Source organism: Xyrauchen texanus, chromosome 20, assembly GCF_025860055.1.
Source record: "Xyrauchen texanus isolate HMW12.3.18 chromosome 20, RBS_HiC_50CHRs, whole genome shotgun sequence".
Classification (NCBI taxonomy): domain Eukaryota; kingdom Metazoa; phylum Chordata; class Actinopteri; order Cypriniformes; family Catostomidae; genus Xyrauchen; species Xyrauchen texanus.
Window position 1 is genome coordinate 18440945 of NC_068295.1, and position 26535 is coordinate 18467479.

At 37.6% G+C, this 26535-nt stretch overlaps 1 protein-coding gene across 2 annotated transcripts; it reads right to left on the reverse strand.

The window, feature by feature from the left end:
- Window positions 1–3587: 3587 nt before the first annotated feature.
- Window positions 3588–25864, reverse strand: LOC127660605 (metal transporter CNNM2-like). 2 transcript variants are annotated; one of them, XM_052150926.1, is made up of 8 exons: window positions 24376–25864; window positions 11855–11998; window positions 11619–11756; window positions 11360–11529; window positions 9517–9610; window positions 9006–9068; window positions 6508–6686; window positions 3588–3800 (listed from the first exon to the last, which is right to left on the reverse strand). In XM_052150926.1, the coding sequence occupies exons 1-8, from the start codon at window positions 25862–25864 to the stop codon at window positions 3588–3590; spliced, it is 2490 nt and encodes an 829-aa protein (XP_052006886.1). The 2 variants fall into 2 exon arrangements, with proteins under 2 accessions (XP_052006886.1, XP_052006887.1); XM_052150927.1 differs by lacking the exon at window positions 9006–9068.
- Window positions 25865–26535: the final 671 nt, after the last annotated feature.

Consider the following 26535-nt stretch of genomic DNA (forward strand, 5'->3'; position numbering starts at 1 on the left):
ATACACACCTTTGGCAACATTTTTGCCGTTGGCATTAACACAGCCAAAATTAAAAAGACAAAAATGTCTGGAAGGTTGCACAAGGTTTAACTAAACAGTCCTTCTATGATGTTATGTTAAAGGGATAATTCACCCAAAAATTACAAGTCTGTCATCAAATGAGAAATGATTTAATGTTTGGGAAAACTATCCCTTAAATATAATGGACTTCCTGTACATAATCTCTCAACTTCTTTTATTAAATTCTGCTAGTTGATTTTCAGATATTTCATCCTGCATGTCCTACCTGTGAGCTTATTATTTATGGTCATGATTGTCCCTGCATAGCTATTGCACTATTACACTGAGAGGTTGCTACAATACACTTGAGACGTGAATGCCCTGTCATCCAGCAAGTTTACAGAAGCGTCTTGGGACAATCTGATAAAAAAAAATAAAAAATAGTCATGAACCCAAACATTGAACGGCAGATAAAACATCAGCCATAGTATTTTTCCCATTTTGTATCAAGAGCATAAATGTGAACTTGATAAATGATAAAACCAAAATAAATAAATTCATGGTGAATTATTTTCTTTTTTTTTCCTCTCTCTCTTTTTAACTGATAAGTCAATAAAAGTACCACTTTTACAATCCCATGACATTGAGTCCTACATGCATAGCTTTTTACTATAAAGAAAGATAATAAGATAAGATAAAAGAGCAATTGAAATCAAGAGGTTATGGAGTTTAAAGATGAGATATGAGTTATGGTTTACTGAGCCTTATGAAGTTTCTTTGAGGTTATAAATGCAGCTAACAACTGTGTGAAGAAAGGTAGATGTGACCATGCATTTTACAAAATGTTTCTTTACAAAATTAAGAGTTATGCGATTACAGCAAAAGCACTGAAAATCAAAACATCTTGTTAATAAAGAGTGGTGCGAAAACATAAATATGGGAACCAGTCGTGAGACATTTATACTCTATTCACCTTAAAATAGGTGACATTGTACCTCAGCACAATCAGGATTTAAGTAAAAAATTATTTCTCTCTCTCTCTCCTATATATATATATAGACATTTGAAGTCAAAAGTTTACATACACAAGTTAGCTGTGCCATTTCCAGAAAGTGATGTCAAGCCTTTAGACAGTTAGCTTCTGATAGTGTACCTGTGGATGTATTTTAAGGCCTACCTTCAAATTCAGTGCCCCTTTGCTTGACATCATGGGGGAAAAAAAAAAAGAAATCAGCCAAGATCATAAAAAGAAATTGTTGACCTGCACAAGTCTGGTTCATCCTTGGGAGAAATTTCCAAACGCCTGAAGGTACCACGTTCATCTTTACAAACAATAGTATGCAAGTATAAACACTATGGAACCACACAGCCATCATACCGTTCAGGAACGAGACGCATTCTTTCTCTTAGACATGAACGTAGTTTGGTGTGAAAAGTGCAAATCAACCAGAACAACAGCAAAGGACTTTGTGAAGATGCTGGGGGAAACAGGTAGAAAAGTATCTATATCCACAGTAAAATAAGTCCTATATTGACATAACCTGAAAGGCTGCTCAGCAAGGAAGCCACTGCTCCAAAGCCACCATTAAAAATGCTAGACTACAGTGTTTGCAAGTGCACATGGGGACAACAATCTTACTTTTTGGAGAAATGTCCTCTGGTCTGATAATTTTTTTTCTTTTTTAACTTTTTGGCCATAATGACCGTTATGTTTGGAGGAAAAAGGGTGAGGCTTGCAAGCTGAAGAACACCATCCCAACCGTGAAGCATGGGGGTGGCAGCATCATGTTGTAGGGGTGCTATGCTGCAGGAGGTAATGGTGCACTTCACAAAATAGATGGAATTATGAGGAAGGAAAATGATGTGGATATATTGAAGCAACATCTCAAGACATCAGCCAGAAAGTTAAAGCCCGGTCGCAAATGGGTCTTTTAAATATGCAATGAACCCAAGCATATTTCCAAAGTTGTGGCAAAATGGCTTAAGGACAACAAAGTCAAGGTATTTGAGTGGCCATTACAAAGCACTGATCTCAGTCCGATAGGACATTTGTGGGCAGAACTGAAAAAGCATGTGTGAGCAAGGAGGCCTACAAACCTAACTCATTTACACCAGTTCTGTCTGGAGGAATGCACCAAAATTCCAGCAACTTATTGTGAGAAGTTTGTGGAAGGCTCCCTAAAACATTTGACCCAAGTTAATCAATTTAAAAGGCAATGCTACCAAAGTGTACGTAAACTTCTGACCCACTGGGAATGTGAAGAAAAAAAATAAAAGCTGAAATAAATAATTCTCTCTACTATTATTCTGACATTTCACATTCTTAAAATAAAGTAGTGATCCTAACTGACCAAAGACAGGGAATGTTTTCAATAATTAAATATCAGGAATTGTGGAAAAACTGAGTTTCAAAGTATTTGGCTAAGGCGTATGTAAAATACTGACTTCAACTGTATATATACTGTAGATGAAAAAGGCCCTGATATGTAAACACATTTGATTTCTTTGTACTGCAAATGCTGTACATAGTATATCTGCTCATGAGACTAACAAACTCTTGACATGGAACTGCTGAAATTGTTGTAAAAAAAAAAAATTGTATTATTTGGCGCGTCCAGGCAAACACTGTTTTGTCTGCTTATGCATGTTGTGTCCAAGGTTGCTGTGAATTGACCAGATTTGTAAGACCTTAGATGTCAGACCTTGTATATCATTACATCCACAGTGAATCACAATGTGATGCCCATTATTTGCTGTCCTTGTCAAATGTCTTTGGTCATGAGGCCTCTCAGTCTTGGTCTTCTGATAGGCTGAGATGTATCCTTAAGCTCTGACTCTCCTTGAAAAGGTGTGTTGGCCTCGATGTATTTAACTCTATGGAACATTTGAGTGTTTACTGGTGTTGGAAATTTCCTGGTTGCCGATATCTCTTCTCTCATCTCCTTGTGCTACCTGAGGCCAGCACGAAAGATTTTAGAGATCTTTGTGTCATCTGGGCCCTCAAGGGCCTCTATATCTGCTTCGTTGACAAAGCAAAGAGTAACTCAGTATTGTCTGAAGGCACCATTATATCTTTGCCCTTCTGGTATCTGGTCGAGGTGTGGGTTTTCACCTCTTCAAGAGTCCCAGAAGTGGTTTTCGTGACTTAATTCTTGCTCCTTTGTAGCTGCAACTAGTCTCTCTTCAAACGGAAACCTCCAAGTGAAAGAGTGTGAGACTTGTCTTTTAAGTGTGCTGTAGCCGTCTCCCTCTCGAGTGACGGGCAACTTAAGCTTGGTGTCTTCGATCAGTAGGTGAGTGAGCAAAATGCTGTTGGTGGTGGTCCCCGACTTATCCGCTGCCTACAAAAAGGTGTTAAGGTCATTAGTGCATGCATTGTGGGAATTTGCAGTCCTTAACGTTAAGATTCTATGCGTACGTTCCAATCCCCTTTAAATGGACCGTGATGAAAGGACTCAAAGTGAAGCTGCCTAGTGTACATGAAGGACTCTCGCTCACTACTTGGAAAGGGAGAGGCTAATAGAGCAGAGCACATGCTCTCACAATCTCTCTCCCTCTTTTGTCATCACTCTCTTTGCTGAGGGTAGTTAAATAGCCCCATCGTTGTGAGCAGTGTGGTTAGTTTTGTGTGCACTGATGGAGCTCTGCTGTTGGATCAGAGGAGAGGCAGACTCATCCAATGGTCCATCCTGATGTTCAGTGAAGGTCAACTCAATCTTAGTGAACTCACTGTCCGTGGACTGAGGTGTCTTGTCCATTCGTGACGCCATCAGGGCGTTCTGATATTGCTGGCGGGTCACCTAACAAAAAGGGGAAAAGAATGAATGACCTATTCCAGTTCTATTTATATATAAGTGTATGGACCCACTTTATATTAGGTGGCCTTAACTATAATGTACTTAACCATTTGATACAATGTACTTATTATGTACATACATGTTGTTGATTTTAATCACATTTAAAGAACTTGCATTTAATTACATTTGTAGTTACACTGATAACTTTACCCTTAACCCAACCCTTACCCCAAAACCTAACTCTAACCCCTAATCATAACTCTACCCTTACTCCTAAATATACCCGCACCTCAACCTCAGTAATGGCAAATGTGGGAATTTTGCAAAACAACTTGTAGTTACATAGTCTTGTATGTAATGTTAGTACATAGTAGTTAAGGCTACCTAATATAAAGTGTGACCAATGATATTATTAGCATAATAATTTGAACAGTTGAAAAATCAACTGTTCAAAATCAATGAATTCCTTAGTATTTTTGCTTTAATGACACCATGCATGCAAGCTGGCTTGGAGCCCTGGACTTCACAAGTTTGTGCAAAACCTGATGATCCATGTTATTCCAGCATGATTTGAGAATGTTACAAAGAGCATCTTGTGAGCTCCAAAAGGACGACAGAAAATATGACCTTTCATACAAAGAGTTGACATCACAGTTTCTTATTTGATTAGTGACCTAGACATGGCGCAGAATCTGAATTTTTCTTATTTTAAACCATAGCATTTTTTTGTTTACATTTTTTAAACCTAAAACTTTATTTTAAATTTCAAAATATTGATGTGGACTCTGACTTTTGAATATCGGATATTTGAAGGTTATTCTGGTTTGCTTTTGAAATTTAGCTTTTATATTTTGCTCTTTGTGCTTAATTGCTGGTGTTTGTAATTTTTTCTTATTTCCAAGTTGTTTTGGATAAAAATCATCTGCTAATTAGTGGCTCTCAACTGGTGGGTTGCGAGTCACAACCATAAAATGGGTCACAGGGCTATTCTGACAGAAAGCAGGGAAAAAACAATGCTAAATTAAAAAACTAAATAAATAAAATTAATTTACTGTTAACAAAATTATCTCAGTCAATAAACATGCGACCAATCAAACCCTCTCATATTTTGCCACAGCTGTTGGTAATATGGCTTAATACTAAATAAATAAATATGAATGTATGTAAATAAAAAATATTTTCAAAATAAATATTCGGGATTCAATACAAGTTAAGCTCAATCAACAGCATTTGTGGCATAACATTACCACAAAAAATTATTTCGACCCTCCTTTTTAAAAAACGTTTTATTCAGTTTACAGTCAGGCACTTACAATGGAAGTGAATAGGGCCAATTTCTTTAAAGGTTTAAAAGGCAGAAATGAGAAGCTTATAATTTTATAAAAGCACACTGTTAATTCTTCAGTTTTTTTTTCTCCATAATTTGGAATGCCCAATTCCCAATGTGCTCTAAATACTTGTGGTGGCGTAGTGACTCGCCTCAATCTGGGAGGCGGAGGACGAATCTCCGTTGCCTCCACATCTGAGACCATCAATCCACGCATCTTATCATGTGACTTGTTGTGTGCGTTACCGCGGAGACCTAGTGCATGTGCACCGCGGCATCCACGCACAACTCACCACGCGCCCCAAAGAGAGTGAACCACATTATAGCAACCACGAGGAGATTACCCTATGTGACTCTACCCTCCCTAGCAACCGGGCCAATTTGGTTGCTTAGGAGACCTGGCTGGAATCACTCAGCATGCCCTGGATTCAAACTCGCAACTCCAGTGGTGGTAGTCAGCATCTTTACTCGCCGAGCTACCCAGGCCCCCATTAATTCTTCTGTTCATATGAAATAATTAGTTGAGCTATAAAGTTGTGCAAATCATAATTTTTACAGTTATTTGAGTGTTTTAGGGTTTACAGAGTTACGTCATCAAGGCAAGAAGTTATTAAATTGGCTATATATTTACACAGAAAAGGTTAGTAAGTGATTTTATCACACTTAAATCATGTTAACACATACTGTTTATGTCTTGTGACTATACATTCGAAACAGTGAGCATTTTAATGTTTACCGATTGGACCCGTTCACTTCCATTGTAAGTGACTCACTGGAACCCAGAATTTTGCTTTTTTTTTTGTGCTGACTACCACCCCTGGAGTCGCAAGTTCAAATCCAGGGTGTGCTGAGTGACTCCAGCCATGTCTCCTAAGCAACCAAATTGGACCGGTTGCTAGGGAGGGTAGTGTCACCTAGGGTAACCTCCTCATGGTCAGGATTAGTGGTTCTTGCTCTCAATGTGGCACATGGTAAGTTGTGCGTGGATTGCGGAGAGTAGCATGAGCCTCCACATGCAGAGTCTCCATGGTGTCATTTACGACGAACCACGTGATAAGAGGCAACAGAGACTTGTCCTCCGCCACCTGGATTGAGGCGAGTAACCGTACCACCAGGAGGACCTACTTGGTCATTCCAAATTGGGAGAAAAGGGTATAAAAAAATTCAAACAAATAAAAAGATAAAAAAAGAAAGAGGGACAAGTTGAAATACATTTTTGTGGTAATCAACATTATGAAAAAAATGCTGTCAATGTACTGAACCTGGAATATTCCTTTAAGATGCAAAATCTGTCTAAAACTTTAGTAAATTTCAAGGGGCTTGAGGTACCACTACCACTCTAAACATTTTAAATAACAAGTGAAGGATTAGTAGTATTCAGACCTTGATGTAAAGTAGATCAGAGGCAGCTTTCACGGAGTAGTCTGGCACATAGACCTGCAGGAAGGAGTTGAGATGGTTGTTGCTGCTGCCCAGTGAGGGGGTGACTACCTCCATCCGATCAGCCCTGTTCAGGGAGTCGGAGTGGTTGAGACCGAATGGTCGTGGAGGTGACTTATTTTCTGTATATCAAATAAAGGGTGACATGCTGTTCAGTGGTCATCTGCTGGTGATGCTGTAGTGTAAACAAGCTATAAAGATGCTTGTCTGATATTTCATTCACTTTGCATTCCCTGCGTCTCCTTGTAAGCCGTGTTTTGGAATGTTGTTGTGTATTCAGACACAAAGGTTGAGCTTCATTTATTTACTATCCAAATTTGAGATGTAACAGCTGTTTAATGTGACTTGGCTATTTCTCTGCCAGAAACCCAATGTGGTCTTGTTTATATATCAAATAATCAACCAACAATAATAAGGGACAAACAACCAATTAGTCAGTAATAAAGAACTTCAATCTTTCAAGCTAAGATCTTCCCTGCCAGAAACCCACAGAGGATTTGTTTATATAGCAAAATATTCAACCCACAGTAGTAAGGGGAAAAACCCATTATGTTATGTAATGTAATGATCAATACCTAGTCACCTTTTAGAGACACAAATCAAATCTAATACTCAAAAAAGATGCCTGCTTCCATGTCTCACTTTACCAGGTAAATACTCCAACTATGTCAGAAAGTGACATAAGAATAAAGATTAGAACATCTGCTTAATAACTTACACATAATGCACGGTGAAGAGTTTTTAATCAAAATACGATTAGGTGCTTTACTTCTTAAAGAAAGAGTTCAAAGGGTGTTCGTAGGGAAGCAGTGCAACAGTCATTTTACTGGAATGTATATAATCCTAAAAGGTCAGATGCTAACAGTGTGGATTCCTTCAAATTTAGATAAGAGGACTTGAGTATGAAAATGTATGTGACCTACATAAAAAATTTTGATTTATATGGAAATTTGTGGAAAAACTTCACAAACAGAATATAAATATATAGTGATCAAAACTAGTCTGTAATGTTGTAAAATATTTATGACTAAACACAATGTTTTAATGTGAATTTTTGCAATTATTTGTACAAAATATTTTACATATATATTTGGGTAATGCTTTTACAACTTATCTAGTAACTAATAATTAATAATCAAAAATGAGACACCCAAATCAGAACTTGAATAAACATAACTAATGATCTGTCAAGAACTCTAAAATGTAATGTTATTATATAAAGTTGTTTTAAAATATTAATTATATAAGGTGACCAATATATAAATAAATACAAATTTCCAACATTCTTTGAATGTCCATGTACTAAAATATTTGATGAGTGTACCTTCATTTACTATTACTATTATTTTGAATGGCCATGGAAAATGAAGCAATGTAATAACAAATTTACCTGGTTGCAAAACATAGTCACTTAATTTATCTAATGAACTTTCACCTTTTGTTGACCCTTTATGTTTCGCAGAGCTAATGTGTGCTTCTAAATCACTTATACCTTTATAGCAACTGACACATAAGTGCCAGCTTTACATGTCATACTTTCTGCTTCCAACGGATCTCGACCTGGATGAAAGCATGGGAATTTTTTGTGCAAATCTGCTGTAAATTTGTACTTTCGTTTACGGCATTGTTTCCACTCAGTTGTCATTTGCTGCTACTGTCAAGCAACTGTTTGATGCCGAACACAACAGCACTTTGCGCAATCGTGGAGAGATTGACAGGCAGGAATTTGCCTAATAGTTGCTGAGAGCCTCTTATTATTGACCAATTGGTGTGCGAGAAGGCGGGACTTACAAAGAGGGGTTAAAGCAATGCAAATATGGGTGCACACACAAGGAAGTGTTAGACCAGATGCACATCAAAATGCAACTAAAGCCGAATTCAGGACATTTTTGTACATTTAGAAATCCCGGCTGGACGCTTTTTTTAAGGTCTGAAAACGAGGACATGTCCGGGAAAAAGAGGACATATGGTCACCCTAAATTATAAAAGAATAACCATGTTTTCTTGGACTTCATGGATTTCTTAATGTCATTTCTTTTAATAACTGCTGAAGAATATAAGCATTTTTCAAAAACTGAAAGGATTTGGTGCGGAATCACTGCAGAAGTCTGAAAACTAAAGCAACAGAAAGCAAAACAAGCAAACAGAACCTGTCTAAGGTGAATGCTTACATTTTATCAGTCATTTGCATATTGGCTCCAATTATCTGCAGTTATCAGACAGTGGAAAAACTTGTACTGTAAAATAAAATTAGGACCTTGGACAGAGAATAATGCACTTTGGAACTGGGATATTGGACAAAATTAGAAATACTGAACTCCGATAGAGCACAAAACCTCCCCTAGTAAAGTCATATGCTAAATCTGGATGTGTATCAATGAGAAAAATAGAGTAAGGGATTCCAAGAAAAGGATGAAAGGGTGGAGAAACAAGTGCGGTACCTGGAGATCCTGCCAGCGATTCTGCCCTGCTCACAACAAATGTTCGAGACAAGGAGAGGGGAACTGGAGAGCAAGAGGAAGGGAGATGGGAAAAGAGAAGGAGGGCAAGACAGAAGGAAATTGTGGGGAGGAAAACATGATTTACATAGAATTTCTATCAAGAAATAAAAGAGTAATCATTTGCATAAAGTGAATTTGCATAATGTGATTGATTATAGGGGTTAGAGTATTCTACATGCCTAAGGAAATCCAATAATAAATCAGTAGAGAATCATACATCATGCACAATTTGGTGGAAAGAATCATATAAAATAAAGAAATCAACCACAAGGATGTGTAAAAAAAAAAAAACTTGAGATTAGATTCCACCTCTCTTTCGGAAGATTTTACTTACTTTGATGACCAGAACAGATCACAGACTTAATTTATTCATTATGAGATCAATTATTTTCAACATCGAATTGTGTGTGTGCGTGTTTGTATGTGCAATGAGATAACCCATTGTTCAGACCTGGGGATGAGGTTAGAGCCAGTACTCCATAGTAGGAGAAGGCACCAGCCTCAAACTTCATTCCCTCTTTTCCAGCCTCTACTTCCACCTTCCCCTGTGGGCCAGAGAGAAAAAGCTCTTCAGACTGTGATGTTCAATGAATCATGCCATCTGGTGATCATATCACTGTTCCAAACCTAGTGAGCTGCCTTCTAAGGCTGTCTAGGTAGGTTTTGGAACAGTTTTTGTGTTGCTCTCTGTCTGACTGTTAAAGGAATAGTTATATAATAATATAACTCCTTTTTCACTGTACATCTTGCCATTGCAGTCTCTAGACATGATCGTGATTTCAAACTTGACTACACTTCCTAGTGCTTGACATGCGCAGTGGCATAGATGGTGCTAGGAAATGTAATCGAGCTTGAAATCATGATCGCCAAGGAGACTGCAGATGTCAAGACTTATAGTGAAAAAGGAGTTGCCGGATTTCTTTGGTCTGTTCTCACCCTAAACCAATTGGATCGCTTCATAAGACATGGATTAAACCACTGGAGTTTTATGGATTATTTTTATACTTCTTTTAAATGCTTTTTGGAGCTTAAAAGTTTTGGAAACCATTGACTTGCATTGCATGGACCTACAGAGCTTCTAAAAATCTTTGTTTGTGTTCTGCAGAAGAAAGAAAGTCATACACATCTGCACTGCAAAATGTCATTTTCTTAATTCTTTTTTTGGGCGCAATCCAATCGAAACTGATCATACCTATGCCCTACTCACTACAAAGGACAGAGCTCTGGGCACTCTGAAGGGAGAATGGCATTACAGTCTGAATGTACCATTTGCTAAAAGTCTTGTGAAAGGGCCCTTTGTGAAAACAAAATTGTTTTGTACGACCCTTCAAGTGACGTCCCCTTCCCGAAGTGCCCTTTAAAGGTGCAAATATGCCATTTGGAAAACAGAATTTGTCTTGTTTTCCATTAAAAAAATATCAAAAAAATTCTTAAAACAAGATACATTTAGTTGACAAACAAAATGGCATATCATATCTTCTCTTGTTCTCAGAGAAATCAAACAAAATTTTGTGAAATGTATGCTTAAACCCCCCCCCAAAAAACAAATTACAGAAATGTAGTATTATTTAATTTACATAAAATAAATGTATTTAAAAGAGAAAACACATTCATTTTCCTTACCCCACTGGCATATTTTATTATTTTTTTGCATAAAGTTTTTAGATTTCTCTGAAAACAAGACTTAATATATTATGCTATTTTGCTTGCCATGTATACATATCTTGTTTTAAGAATATTTAGATATTTTTACTGGAAAACAAGACAAAAATACTAATTAATACAATTATGAAAAGATTTTCACTTTTGAGTGAACTTTTCATTTAACCTTCAACATTTCACTACATCTAAAGAGTCCTTGACTTTCTATTCTTAGCTCAAGATTCTTAGCTATTTTATCAACATCGGACAATAACTGTGTCCACTTGGCCAATTAACAAGTGTCAACTAGACCTTGTATCAGGTACAAAATCTACCAAAAGCCTTGTCAGTTGATAATAAACAATTATGGATTTACATTTTTTTTTATTTATTTTTTTTGCTTCAATATTGTGTAAAATAAGTGTTAATTTCATTTCAGAAAATTGTTCACAAATATTTTACCATTACTAAACTGTATTATGTACTATATATACAGTATATGCAGTACTGTATTTCAGCCATTAGCCACCCTGCTCTCTAGATTTTGGTGCTGGCCATTGAAAAAAACATTATTGGCCAACCATAAGTTGTGACCACTCACTCAGTCATAACTCAAGCTCATAACACTGAAAGCCAGCGGAGGACGCTCTGACCTGCAAGATGAGGATAAAGTAGTCCACAGGCTTGTTGCGGTGAAAGAGGTAGTGCTCTGACATCTTCTTGTTCTTGTCATCATACTTGAGCTCCTGGATGACGTTAGTATGTTTGAGCAAACGCAGGAGGATTTTCTCCGACATCTGAGCAGAGCTGAAGAACTCCACCTCTGAGGGGAAGAAAAAAGGTTTAAGAATGCTTTATACATTTGTGATTGTGTTCATAATCATAAAAAACAACATACTGAATAATCAGTACCAGTTGCTAGGAAACGCAGTGTGGCCAGCAGAAGCTGTGGTGATATTTTCACCCCCAACTCATTATCTGTGGGTTTGAAAGCTGAGAAGTCCTGTTTCCTCTCCCTGCGAACAATCTTCTTTTTTGTCTTATTGTCAGCTTTCATTGGGAATAACAGAAGGACAATGTTAGATGTTTGCACCTGAATTGTGAGCTCTAAATACATGGGAAATTGTTTTAAATGGATAGATACTCACTGTACAAGTCTGTCTCATCTAAAATCTCAGATTTTATGATTTCCTCAATGACGTCTTCTAGCGTGACGATGCCCTGAACTTCATAGAATGGGTCTCCCTCCCCTTCGTTATTTACTCTTTGGACAATGGCCAAATGGGATTTTCCTGCCAGGGAAAAAACAACAAAAAAACCCACAATGTTACATACAGTTAAACTGCTATTATGACGTATCTCTTTTCAGATCTAATCTAACATGGTGGTCCTCCTAAACTAGCTTCAACCATAAATGCAAAAACACCCACAGAACAGCAGTTTTGTCGGTTTATGGATAAAATATGTCACGCATGCCTAGTATTTAGTTTTTGACAATTGTGACCAAACAAACTTTTCAAACAAGAGGCCTTTGGAGTGAGTTGGACAACAATCCATCGCGTTTTCTTAGCAAATCTCTCATGGTTCCACATCTGTTTTCCCAGGACCTCCTCGATAAGCTGCTTAAACAATTCCTGCCCAGCACTGTCAACCAAAACTTTAAAGAAAATTATTTTCCTGTTTCTCAGCTAGCAATCATTTAAAAGGAATTTTCCGGAGCCAGAGCTAATATTAGATCCAAAATGAAGTTTCCATTCTACTTGGGCGATGCTCTCATCGGCGTTAGTGTAGCAAACCATTATGTAGGATGTCCATATAAAACTTTTGCATAAATGCCAGCTGAAAGACAGAGGAAGATGTTTCTTTGAAAAAATATTAGGCAGTTCTCTCCACTCAGTTTATGACTGACTGGTTTGACTTTTTCCTGTGCTTTATCAAGGGACGTTCAGGCCTGATTCAGTAAGGAAATATAGTGTTGTTACCATTTCAAACCACGAAATCTGACTTTTAAAACAGTGAGAAAATTTGATTATTTGTGCAATTTCTCTGTATGTGGCATTGAATAGGTCTTTCATAAAACAACATCATTGTGACTGAAAATACACTGTGTAGGCTATATAAAGTATACTGTACATATACACCATATATCATCCAGAGATGGCTAGAGTAAATAATTTTTGTCCTTTGATTATGATTATGGTCGAATTTAATGGAAAACTATACAAGTTGCGCTCCGTGGCAATGCAGAATTTTGCTGAGGAGCGTTGCCCTGCGTACCCTTAATAATTGCTTCAAATTTAAGAATGTGCCATGTCGTTGGCCAGCCCCTTCAATTTAACCTTAAATATATACAATATATACAATGCCTTGCACCCTTTTGAGAGCTCACTTTAAGTGGTCTGTTCTTCATAGTGAGTAGAGCATAGTGATGCTCACTTTCAAATGGAATTCACCCTAAATCAGTTGTAAATGTATACATGAAGCACTTCGAGACATATAGCCCATAATTCTCCCCCAGATGCTAAGACATAAGAAATATGACCACTTGTGTCTGAGAATAAGGCCTGTCACTTCCTTCAATGCTTGAGATATGAACGATGATCATAAACCATTCTTTTAGTTTCCCACAAAAACTACTTAGAGACGGATTTATGGAATGCTTTCCAGAATAGGCTACACTAAACATTTGGGATCAAGTGAGCAGAACCAAGATGACTCTGAGTAAACACATTCTTTCTAGACAACACACACAGACACATTTTGTACATTCCCACCTTATTTATGGAATGAGGCTTTTCCTTCTATATTTTCCATAATGGAATTTCCCTATAAATAGTCAGTGAGACTGTGGGTGGCACGTCTGGGACGCCTCACTGGGACATCTTACAAATGCCGCAGACACATATCAAGGCAATGGCCCTTTTTTATCTGATCCTCTTATAAACAGTAAAATAACAGTAGGTTCCCAAAGGAAAATACTTAATTCAGTCTTAATATTTGACCTGGAAATTTCGATGCAGTTAACAGTAAATTCACTTTTCTCACATAGACAGTAAAATTGCCCATAAAAAGTGATTTCAAACACATGATTAAAAACCACTAACAATTGTATATAAAAAAAACAACAACAGCATCTATATATAGGGAAACCTATTGGGCCAGAAATGGCCAACAAATATTTTAGCCTAATACCTGAGAATCAGACTAAAACCTTGCATGATGAACACATTAAAAGTAAAACTACTACAATGCCTTTAAATAATTATCTATTTAAAATGATTAAGTTCAGACTGGTAGATTTAAACAAACACATTACAATAACTTGATTGACATGTGCAACAGAATAAGAGAGTAGTAGAATATTGTCAAAAAATATATATAATTCTTTTTAAAAGGCAACACTTTACAATAAGATTGCATTCATTAAAATCACAATGAATTATGTATCATTAACTAACAGTGACCAATAATTGCCAAATGATGCAGCGGAATGACGATTCTGATTGCCACAAGACTGGTTTTAGTTTCCATTGAAGCAATGTAAAAACTACCCGAACAAGTAATCCAGAAGTAGAATAACAACCATTTGAAGTGTTAGTTGGTGTAAAAATTAAATCAGGCTCAACTTGTGCAGTTGTTGGCTATCATAACAAGGATGAAATATGTCAAGTAGGTGAAGCAATATGAAACAAGTCATTAATGTTATACAAATCATTTAATGCACAGGTAGGTTTAATCGTTCCAGTCAGGTTTATCATCGTTCAATATTAAATGCGCCTCCTCTGCTGTCCTCCATAATGAGACATTGCGAGAGTTCTATGCCTGTTCAAACGACCTCCGGATGTGAATATAGTGTAGCAAATCTGATGAGTCTCAGAGCCAGAGTTGACAGTCACGTTACAAAATACAAAATTCTTCTTATATCAACTGCGAAGTGCTACAGAAAAAAACTGGAAGAGACACCAGTGTTCCTCAGCCCTATATCAGTAATTAGGAATGCACCTGTACTTTCCTCTTACTCACCCATAAGAATTATAAGGAAAGTATGGTTTGACATTCAGCTATGTTTTGTCCAGGGGGGGAAGAAGCAAACCGGGACCAATCAAATGTCCAGCAAGGTGATTTGAATTGTGATAAATATTATCTACTATTGCTTTGCTGCTCTGCACACACCCGCAAGAGGGCGTCGCTTGTTCACGCATCGCTAACTGAAGCGCTAAATGAAGACCGTTTCATAAAACGTAGCCCTTTTCGGTTTAGTAATCGCCCTAGGCCAATCGCGATTTCATTTTTAATTCAATCAATCGCTCAGCCTTAATGGATACCATACCGATGTCTCAGAGGTCAAAGTTTGCAGGTTTTTAGAGAGCTTTGGATGATCAAGTGACTTGGATGGTCAAGTCCGCAATGCTGGTTTTTACTCTTTAATGTATAAATGACAAAGAATAGAAATGAAACGTTACATATTGTTAGCAGTGGCAACCCTTCGACATTATGTGTCTATTATTATTTTTGTATTGTGCATTGTCCATTTTTCTAGTTATTCATACGTTTTTTTTTTCATTCATACAAATAAATGTAATATTAAATCACACTACTTTTTCTCAGTGTCAGATTTAGAACTGGCCGAACTCTAGCTCTAACGACCCATAGATGAAGTTAACCATTATTGTTATTGTAATGACTGCATTAACTAATCAATGCTGGCAAGTGACCATGGTATAAGTGGGATAAGTCATGGCCAGGTGTGCATTAAAAGATTTGAATGCACTTCGCATCCACGTCATGCATTAAAATTGTTTAACTCACACCTAGCCATGGATTATCCATTACATATTGCATGTGTCAACATATACAATTTTAATGTAAACAATGTCTTGGTATATGTAGAAATTAACATTAACCAAAAATAATAACTACTGTAAAAAACACTGTTTATTATTAGTTCATGTTAACTATTGCAGTTACAAATGTTAACGAATACAATCTTATTGTAAATGGTAAAACATAGCACCTGCAAACATAGCACTTTTTTAAATACTTATTAAAATATTAATTAAAACAACACTGCACTGTTGGAGTCTGAAAGACGGATAGACGCTAGGGTACACATTGTACATTGTACAGTATAGGTGTGCTTTTTTGTGAACAGCAGAGAGAATGGAGCGTGATTTAATATTTTACCTCTAGACCTTTTTTCACCCAATGGACCTTTTCTTGTATCAGTTAACTTCTCTCAACAATGTATAAATCTTAGAAGACCCTTTACTGGAAATTGGTGATTTCAGCTTGTTTACAACACGATTTATGTTTAAGTCTACCAAATGCGCCTTGTTTTGTCAACATAAACATCAATTAACCCTGTGAATTCCTGACCCCGCTTACAGGATTACGCATTCCAACCCCACAACATTTTGAATGCAAATACCTCTCATTGCTGACAAGAGTTGTTTTTAAAGACTACAGAAGCCAAGACTAAAAAAGCCACAATCAAAGCTCTTTAAATAAACTACAACATGAAATAGACCAACAAAGCACATCAAAGGGCAAAATGCTACAACCCCAATTCCGAAAATGTTGGGACAGTATGAAAAATGCTAATTAAAAACAAAAATGAATAATTTGTAAATTATAAATCACCCTTTGCTATATTGAAAGCTCTACAATTACAAATTGTATGATGGTTTACCCTTTGTATTTAATTGTTTAAATGTACAGTCATTTCAAATCAGATGATTGCAACACGCTCCAAATAAGTTGTGACAGTTGAGTGTTTACCACTGTAAAACATCACCATTTCTTCTAATAACACTTATTAAGCATTTGGGCCCTGAAGACACAAGTTTGTTAAGTTTAGAAAGTGGAATTCATCCATTATGCAGGTCTTTAGCTGTAAATTGTACGGGGTCTTCGTTGCCATCTAACGTGCCACACATTCTCAATTTGAGATGGTCAGGACTGTAGGCAGGCCAATCTAGCACCCACACACTTTGCTTACATATCCATGCACTCGAAATGCAGGGACGTATCTGGAAAAGACGGTGCTGGATGGCAGTATATGTTGCTCCAAAATTTGTACATATCTGTCTGCATTAATGGTGTTTTCACAGATGTGCAAGTTACCTATGCCAAGAGCACTGACACAACCCTGGCCCATACAGACACTGGCTTTTGGGCCAAATGCTAATAAAAGCTTGGATAGTCCTGTTCCTCTTTGGTCCTGATAACACGACAGCTGTGTTTTTCAAAAACTATTTGAAATGTTGACTCTTTGGACTAATAGACACAGCTCCACTGTTCTACTTTCTATCTAAGATGAGACCGAGCCCAGAAAAGTCAGCAGTGCTTCTGGACAGTGTTGATGTATGGCTTCTGCTTTGCATAGTTAAGTCTTAACTTGCATCTGTGGATGCAGTGGTGAATGGTGTTGACTAACAAAGGTTTACTAAAGTTATCCCAAGAAAATGTTCATGATATCATTACAGATAAATTACATTTTTGTTTAAGACAGTGATTTCTGAGGGATCAGAGATCATGCACATTCAGAAATGGTTTTCGGCTCGCCCTTTACACACAGAGATTTGACCAGATTCCTTGAATCTTTTATCCATATTGTGCACTTTAGAGGGTGAAATGCCCAAAATACTTCCAATTTGTCTTTGGGGAACATTGTTCTCAAAGTGCTGGATTGTTTGCTGAAGGATCTGTTAGCAAATTGACAAGTCTTTAACAATCCTTGCTCTTGAAGGACTAGGCTGTTTTTGGATGCTCCTTATACAGTATAGAGTACTATGACACAATTGCCTCATCTGTTTAACATCTCCTGTTTCACATTGCCTTGTTATTTCAACTCCTCAAATTGTTACCATTCTTATCTTGCCTGTCTCAACTTTTTTTGAGCATGTTGCAATAATCTGATTCGATATGACTACATAAAAACAAAACAAAAAACAATACAATTCACAAGGTAAAACATCATATAACGTGTAGTTGTGGTGCAACACAACTGTCCCAACTTTTTCAGAATTGGGGTTGTACAATGTAACAGTAATACCTGGAAATGAAAATAGTTTATGCAAAATTGAGATGCATAAGAGGGAACTAGAATGATGACATAAATAATATATTAAGATAGACCATTAGAGTCCACCTACATGGTCAATTGCCCTTTGAAACATCAGGTGACAGCATGCTTTCACCATAACAGTATATCAGAAATTTTGTGTTGAGTAAACATGGTTTGAAAGGTATGCTGCGTCACAACAAAGAAAGGGAGAGAAAGGCTTATGTGGGTGATACAGAGTCCTTTACACAGGAGATGTGGGGGCTTCTAAGACAGGCTTTGCTGATGGACTCAAACTCGACACTATACAACACATACCTCAATTGTTGCCCAAATCTGTTTAAGTCCATTTCCTGTTGAGCCATTAGTGGAATGTTGGGCCACTGCAATACAGTGGTCCACCTACCCAACATGGTGACAGCCTGTGAGGAAATTACACTGTCGATTGCAGAATATTTAAACAAATTTACCTTCTCGTGGAGAAATGAAAAAAAAAAAAAAAAAAAAAAAGAGCAAATGTCATCAATAAATTACAGTTCTTAAATTAAAACAACTGATTTAGCCCTATTTACACCCATTTTGCTAAAAAAAACTTCTCACAGTTATAACCTGGTTCCTGTGAAGCTCAACTGGTAAAGCATGGCTTACTCCGCCCAGATCATGGGTTCATACTGTGCATAATGTTGTATACACTTGTATACATTCGTATACACTTTGAATGCACATTAAATTGTGCAGCAGCCGGGTGCAGTTTCAATCTCTCCCTTTAGATAGTGACATTCGCGCAACTCATAGAAGTGGTGCTGACCGCACAGTGAAATGCCAGTTTCGGAGTTTGTAGTTATTTACAGGATCTGCTTCTGTATTATTTTAACTTTAATAAAGCTATAATGCATTAAATATAACTGTATTTAAGATGTAACACCTGGGTGTTTCCTTTTAAAGACGCTCGACAAGGAATATTTAACCCAAAAGTGAGACCATGCAACTCCAGTGGTTTAATCAATGCCAAGATTTATTGTGGAAAATATATTTTTATTTTGTATATAGTTATATTTTGGTCTGTTCTCACCTGAAACAATTTGACTGCTTAAGAAGACATGGATTAAAACACTGGAGTGATATGGATTACTTATATGCTGCCTTTATGTGCATTTTGGAACTTAACATTTTTGGACCCCATTAACTTGCATTGTATGGACCTACAGAGCTGAAATATTTTTCTTAAAATGTTTGTTTGTGTTCTGCAGAAGAAAGAAAGTCATACGGATGGCACGAGGGTGAGTAAATGATGATTAGAATTGCAATAATAGGGAGAACTATTCCAAGTCACTTGAATAAAAGGAGCTGCCAAATAATAAATGCAAACTCTATTCAATTGTAAAAATGAGATTTATAGGCTATTTGTACATATACATATATATATATATATATATATATATATATATACACACACACACACACACACACACACACACACACACACACACACTATTGGTCAAACGTTTTGGGTCACTTACTCATTGTTTATTATTACTATTTTTCTAATTTAAGGTTAATAAAGTCATCAAAACTATGGAAGAACAGAAATAGAAATATAGGAATTGCGTTGTGACTAAATAAATATGTCTATATCAAAACTATGTTATATTTTAGCATCTTCAAAGTAGTCACCCTTTGAATAGGATTTGCAGAAACATACTCTTGACATTTTCTCAACCAACTTCAAAATCACCTTTGGATTTTTTAAAACAGTATTGAAGGAGTTCCCATCAATACTGGACACTTATTAGCTACTTTTCTTTATAATTCAGTCCAAATCATCAATTTCAAAAACTTTTTTTTAGTTTTGTAATTAAATTAATTAATATGTTGGCACAATTATATTTTTGTCTACAAAACTAATTTCATACAATTAAGCATACGCCTTCAGATCAAAAGATTTTGAAGATCATAAGAAACATTTCAGTCAAGTGACCCCAAACTTTTGAATGGCAGTGTGTGTGTGTGTGTTATATTATATATATATATATATATATATATATCTATCTCAAGGGGTATGGATAGCTCAGTGAGTATTGACACAGACTACCACCCCTGGAGTTGTGAGCTCGAATCCAGGGTGTGCTGTGTGAATCCAGCCAGGTCTCCTAGGCAACATAATTGGCCCGGTTGCTAGGGAGGTTAGAGTCACATGGGGTAACTTCCTCGTGGTCGTGATTAGTGGTTCTCGCTCTCAATGTGGTGCATGGTAAGTTGTGCATGGATAGCGGAGAGTAGCATGAGCCTCCACATGCGGCGTCTCCACGGTGTCATGCACGAATAACCACGTGACAAGATGCACGGATTGAAGTCTCAGATTCAGAGGCAACTAAGACTTGTCCTCCACCACCCGGATTGAGGTGAGTAACCGCACCACCACGAGGACCTTCTAAGTAATGGGAATTGGGCATTCCTTATTGGGAGAAATGGGGATAAAAAAAGTCTTACATCAAGAGTGCATTCTTCTGCAGTGCATAATGGCATAACATTCCAGACAATTGATAATGCTTTTTTTTTTAAATCCTCTTTTACAGCCTCTAGTAGATACGTCTTGATCTGATTGCTTAGTGTAGCCAGTGAAAATTACAAGCCAGGCTGATTAGTCTGTAGCTTAAGGTCCCCAGTTCAAGTGATTCCCAAATCATACATTTCAAACACCAGTCATAAAACAAGTAATGTCCTCATGTTGTGATATAAAGTTGTAATGTCATCAAATAAAACTTGGATTATATCTAAACCTGGATCTGCTGAACAAGCATATACAGGGTCAGACAGGAGTGGATATGGCCTTTTCATGAACTCTGCTCTAGTAGTCAGTGCAAGCCACAGGTTTGCATTACTGACAGCCAGTGCCAAGATTTCACATCAAGTTCAATGCACTCCATTTGAACTGTTTCCACTGAGTCAGTGGCCTGTGCCACACCTTGGAGTGTTCAGATCAACAGGTAATATATTTAATAGTAACATTTCACATGCCATCTTACAATAAAACCAACAATATTACTTACTGATGCTAAGCATCTTGAAAGCAGTTCTCTGGTGTGTGTCAGTTACTTCAGAGTAGGGCTGCAACTAACGATTATTTTGATAATCGATTAATCTAATGATTATTAGAACAATGATTATTCTGCGATTTTTGCAAGGATTAATTATTAGCTCTTAACCGTTTATTCAGCTTGTGCCCCGACTAAAAAGGTTGTATTAAACATGCTTACTAACAATAAAAAGGACAAAATCATCTTTTAAAAAATGACATTCACTGAATTAAAGGGGAGAAAAAACACTTTTTATTAAGTATAATTCAGTAAAGAATTTCACTGCAAAAATCCCATTGTTATCAAGAGTTTTTGTCTTGTTTTCCATTTAAAATAGTCTAAAAATAGTCAAAAAATTGTCTCAAAATAAGATACATTTACTTGAGAAGCAACATATAAGATATTTAGACTTGTTTTAAGAGAATGTTTCTTATATATAAGTGTATTTTGTATATAAGTGTATTTTTTCACTTGGAGACCTAGCGTGTGTGGGGCGCATTCATGCTACAACTCACCATGCGCCCCACCGAGAGCGAGAACCACATTATAGTGACCATGAGGAGGTTAACACAAGGTGACTCTACCCACCCAAGCAACTGGGCAAATTGGTTGCTTAGGAAGCCTGACTGGAGTCACTCAGCATGCTTCAATTCATCTTTTACTCACAAAAAAACTAACTCTCTATTATTATTATTAAAACTGCATACTGCCAATTTTCTTCACGATAAGAAACACACAGTGACACATATATTATGATTCAATAATTTGCAAGCCATCATGTTATAATCTAGCTGCAGCAAGCGTGCACACTCGAGGGACGAGCATCCCCGCGCCAGATTGTGCATCAGCCGGGTGCAGTTTCAATCTCTCCCTTTAGATAGGGACATTCGCGCAACTCATAGACATGGTGCTGACCGCACAGTGAAATGCCAGTTTTGGAGCTTGTAGTTATTTACAGGATCTGCTTCTGTATTATTTTAACTTTAATAAAGCTATAATGCATTAACTATAACTGCATTTAAGATGTAACGCCAGGGTGTTTCCATTAAAGACACTCAACATGCAAGTTTTGCTTCAGCGGAACGGCAGCTCCGGCTCCACTTATTCCAGTGTGCTTCTGTATTTACTTGTTTGGTATTTTTGCATTATAATTCCCTCAAACTTTGCGATCTACATCCCCTGAAGCTGTTTGGAAACTTTAGAGTGCATCTGGACTGTGAGCTGTGTAATTCTTCCTCTCCTCAGTCAGGCGTGAACTGCAGTGCTGCTCTCGCGCGTCATCATTAAAGTTTAATGTGAGTTCATGTTACATTAAATAAGATCAAACGACTATTCGACAACAAAACATTTAGTTGACAATTTTTTATTTTCGACATTGTCGATAACGACGACTAACGTTTCAGCCCTACTTTAGAGCAATGTTTCCCAAACTTAGTCTTATGTTCCCCCATTGTCCCATCAGTAAAACTCAATACGCCTTCATTGGCATCAAACCATAAAGGGATAGTTCACCCAAAAATAATTTACTCCCCCTCATGTAATCCCAAATGTGTATGACTTTCTTTCTTCTGCTGAACACAAACTAAGATTTTTAGAAGAATATCTCAGCTCTGTATGTCCATACAATGCAAGTGAATGGTATAGCCAGAATGGAAGGTCCATATCTTCAGAAGCAATGTGATAGGTGTGGGTGCAGGGGTGCAACTAAACATTTTTGAGGCATATGCAACATCAATGTTGAATATTATGAAATATTACCATTCAGAACACACACACACACACACACACACACACACACACACACACACACACACACACACACACACACACACACACACACATCATTAAAAACGATATTTTTTTAAATCAAGAATTCATTAAAAAAAAGTTACAACTTAATGTGATGCAATTATTTCATTCAAACTTTTATATTTCGAATTTATATGCGAGCAGTCATGTACATATCAATAAAACCATTTAGTAATATATATATATATATATATAGAGCGAAGACTTTCAAAGACTTTCTTGAAGATTTTCAGTGCTAAAGTGATAATGAAGCCAACCAATCGATCTTCACCCTCTTGGACATTTTCTACATTTTAATGCACCGTTTTAATTTTCCATCTTCCTTTTTCTGTTCTGCCCACCAGATCGCATTCCCCCCTCTGATAATCTTTGTCATGTGACAGTCAGAGCATCGTCGGTAGACAGAGGGTGCCTCTTGATCAAATCAAATAATGCACACTTGAAATAAAAATGCACACTTGAACCCATTTAAAATGCAAAGAATGCTAAGTTACATAAAGGTTAAATCAAATACATTTTTTATCAAATACATTCATTCCCTTTGCATTGCATATCCCATGTTTGCACCCCTGTGTAGGTGAGAAACAGATAAATATTTGAGTTTTTACTTGATAGATTGTGAATGTGAAAGTGGAGATTCAAATTTTGAAAGTGAAAGTGGAGATTTATGGTAAAAAGGACTGGAGACTTAAGGATTACTTTTAAGTCACCAGTGTGATTTTTGGAGTTTCAAAGGCTTGATCACAATTCACTTGCATTGTAAGGACCAACACAGCTGAGATATTCTTTTAAAAATGTTATTTGTATTCAGAAGAAGAAAGTCATCCACATGTGGGATGGCATGAGGGTGAGTAAATGGTAAAATAATTACAAATTTGGGGTTAACTAACCCTTTAAGTGTGTAAATTATATTATACTGAATTTTCCTAAAAGGAAATTAACCACTAGGGGGACTCAGCAAACTCCTGAGGGGGTCTCAGGATGACTTGAAATTAGTTATATTAAAATATAACTTCATTTAAATGCAGAAATTTGTTAAATTCATGATGTAGGTCTACAACATAAACTGACAGTTCCGAATACATCTGGAATTAATTGTGATAAGTTTTTTAATCTACTTACACTTATAGGTTCTGTGAAGGTTTTTAGGGGTTCAAAAAAGGTTAAGAATCACTAATACGAAGTCCTAATATTGTACTGTCTTGTAGATTTAACAAAATAAAATCGAAATCTTTCCAAATACCCGGTTTGGCATCACTACTTTAGATGGGTTGTCAGTATTGTAATTGGTTAATGTAAAAAGAAAATGACCACATTTGTGCAATTAATAATTATAGGCTATTTGAATTGTTCAACAATTAGAAATGTAAAAATTAAAAAGATTCTCAAGGCACCATTTGGGGTTCCTCCGTAGCCACGCCGGTAGAACCATCTGTTCATAAAATGATCTCCAAATATCTTATCTCCTCAAGGAACTTCAAAATATCTTTCAAGAGCCTTGAAGCCTTTCTCTTATGATGGGGTTACTAAAGAACCATTGGTACTAGTTCTTGCAGGAACTAAAAGCAAGTTTCTCAGGGAACAGAAAGGGTGTCTGGAGGATCTCCAGAAGGTGCCACCAGTGTGGCATCTGAGGAATCCCAAGTGGTGCCTCAAGTATCTTTTCATTTTTACAGTGCATAACTCTATGAACATAATGTCCAATTGTATACAATTTTACCTTTTTTAAACTCCTCGAGCATCGCATCCAGCTTTGTATCATTGAAGACAAAATGCAGAGGGTGGCTGTAGAACTTTGTGATGGTTTTCAGCGGAGTGCAGTCATCTGGATCCACAAAGGCCAAGTCCTTCACAAACAGCAGGTCCACAATATGACACTTCTCACCCTCATACACAGGTATGCGCGTGTAGCCACTCTCCATGATCTCAGACATGGTGCTGAAGTCCAGGATGGCATCACTGGCAATCATGAAGCAGTCTCGCAGAGGTGTCATGACATCCTCCACGGTTTTAGTCCTGAGCTCCAGAGCACCCTGGATGATGTTCAGCTCCTCTTTCACCAAATCATTATACGGATCTGTCACTCTGAGCATCTCCAGTAGCTTCTCCCTGTTGTACACAGTGCCTATCTCCTGTCCCAGAACATGGTCCAGAAGTTTACTGACAGGATAAGATGCTGGGAATGTAAGGATCATGAAAAATTTCGTGAGGAATATTGTGTTTGCACCAACAGCGAGGCCATGCCTGGAGCAAATGGCTTGTGGTACAATTTCTCCAAATATTACAATCCCTATAGTGGACACCACTACAGCTATCAACCCTGATCCTGCTATGTCATCAAGCAGAATCGTCAAAGTGGTATTGACCAGAACGTTTCCTAAGAGTAAAGAGCAAAGAAGGTAGTTTCCTTGGCTTCGGACTGGTTCGATCTTCTTTGCGTAGTTTTTCTCCTTCTCTGTCCCACAGTTTTGGACTATCCGGAGCTCCATGGGATCAAGTGCCATCAGTCCCAGATTGAGCCCGCTGAACATGCCAGACAAACACAACAGCATCGCAATAAAAATCACCTGCAGCCAGAAAGGCAGCAGGAACTTTTTCTCCTCTACCACGAGCACTTTGGTGTCATGCCCTTCATGATAAATCCAGGTGCTCTCGGACCACGAGTCCTGGGCGGCTGATGAGGACGCCTGCGCAGCGGTCGCGATGCACAGGTAATACGCTTTACTCTTCTCCGTTTTTCGAAGGGGTTTCACTTCTATTTCAATAACTCCAGAGGTCTTTCTGTTTACCTCCACGTTGGGGAGGACGATTATATCAGACGTTCGGATGCCACAGGGATGAGAGTCAGGTGAGTCTTCGGGGCTCTGGCTCTCCGCAGGTGCGCTGCTGCTTCTGCCGCTGCTGTCACTCGAGCGCTCGTGTTCCGTAAAGGCGAGTTTGGACCACGTCTCGTTATTAATGTTTTGCCCATAGACTCTTAACCTGACATGAGATCGCTCGCTGACACGCAAATAACCTCTGTCCATAAATGACACCTCGTCTGTGTCCTCGAGTCTGAGGCCAATGATGACAGTCTCCTCTGGTGCATCTGTGCCACTAGTGCAGCTGATCACACAACTGCTGACAATTAAGAACATAACGGTCAATGATCTAGCCCGGTTCAGCGCCGCCATATTAGAAGTGGGCACTGCGGTGCATTGCTCTGCCATGTTGACAGTGGGCAGACTTTAGTGAATGAATGTTGGATGCCACGGTCAGAGGGAGTCAGAGTCCGCCTTCATCTTCTCTATATCCTTTCTGACAACAAGCGACATCATTACTCACCACGTACTGCTGCCTCTCTGCACCGCGATGACACACCAGCACTCTGTGAGAACTACTGTTTGTACAGATGTCTCTTGAAGGACGTTACTTTTGACCAATCAAGTAATGTATGCAAATAGGGCGGGACTATTGAAAAGCGTATCCAATGATATTGTACGGAACGTTGGAGGAGAGGCGGTCCTTACGGCCTTAAAAACGGTAGTGGGTGTTTTTAAAGACCAATCAATGGTTCAAATAAGGCGTAGCTAAAAGATGGGAGTGGTGTCTAGCGGCCAACTGAATTTTAGTAAAACTACGGGCCAATACATTGCATTAACGTACTGAAGAATTCGGGGTTAACTGTCAGAAGGAAAAAAAGAAAGAAAGCAAGAAAAAAAAAACGTTACAGGGCTTAAGTGTGGAGACCTGTAATGACAAAAGACAATAATAGAACCGAGAAGAATTTAAAGAGGATCCTCAGATTTTATCTATGTGCTTACTGTGTTAGAAAACGTACAATCTGGGCCCAGTTTCAGTATTGTGGCGGTAATGATAAAAAAAATATAATAATAAAAAA

Coding starts and splice junctions, on each gene's coding strand:
- LOC127660605 (XM_052150926.1), bottom strand. CDS start 25,864: ATGGCAGAGCAATGCACCGCAGTGCCCACTTCTAATATGGCGGCGCTG. Junction 9,611..11,359: donor ACTTTATCCTCATCTTGCAG/GTCAGAGCGTCC, acceptor TCTGGCCCACAG/GGGAAGGTGGAAGTAGAGGC. Junction 6,687..9,005: donor ATCGCTGGCAGGATCTCCAG/GTACCGCACTTG, acceptor TTTGATATACAG/AAAATAAGTCACCTCCACGA.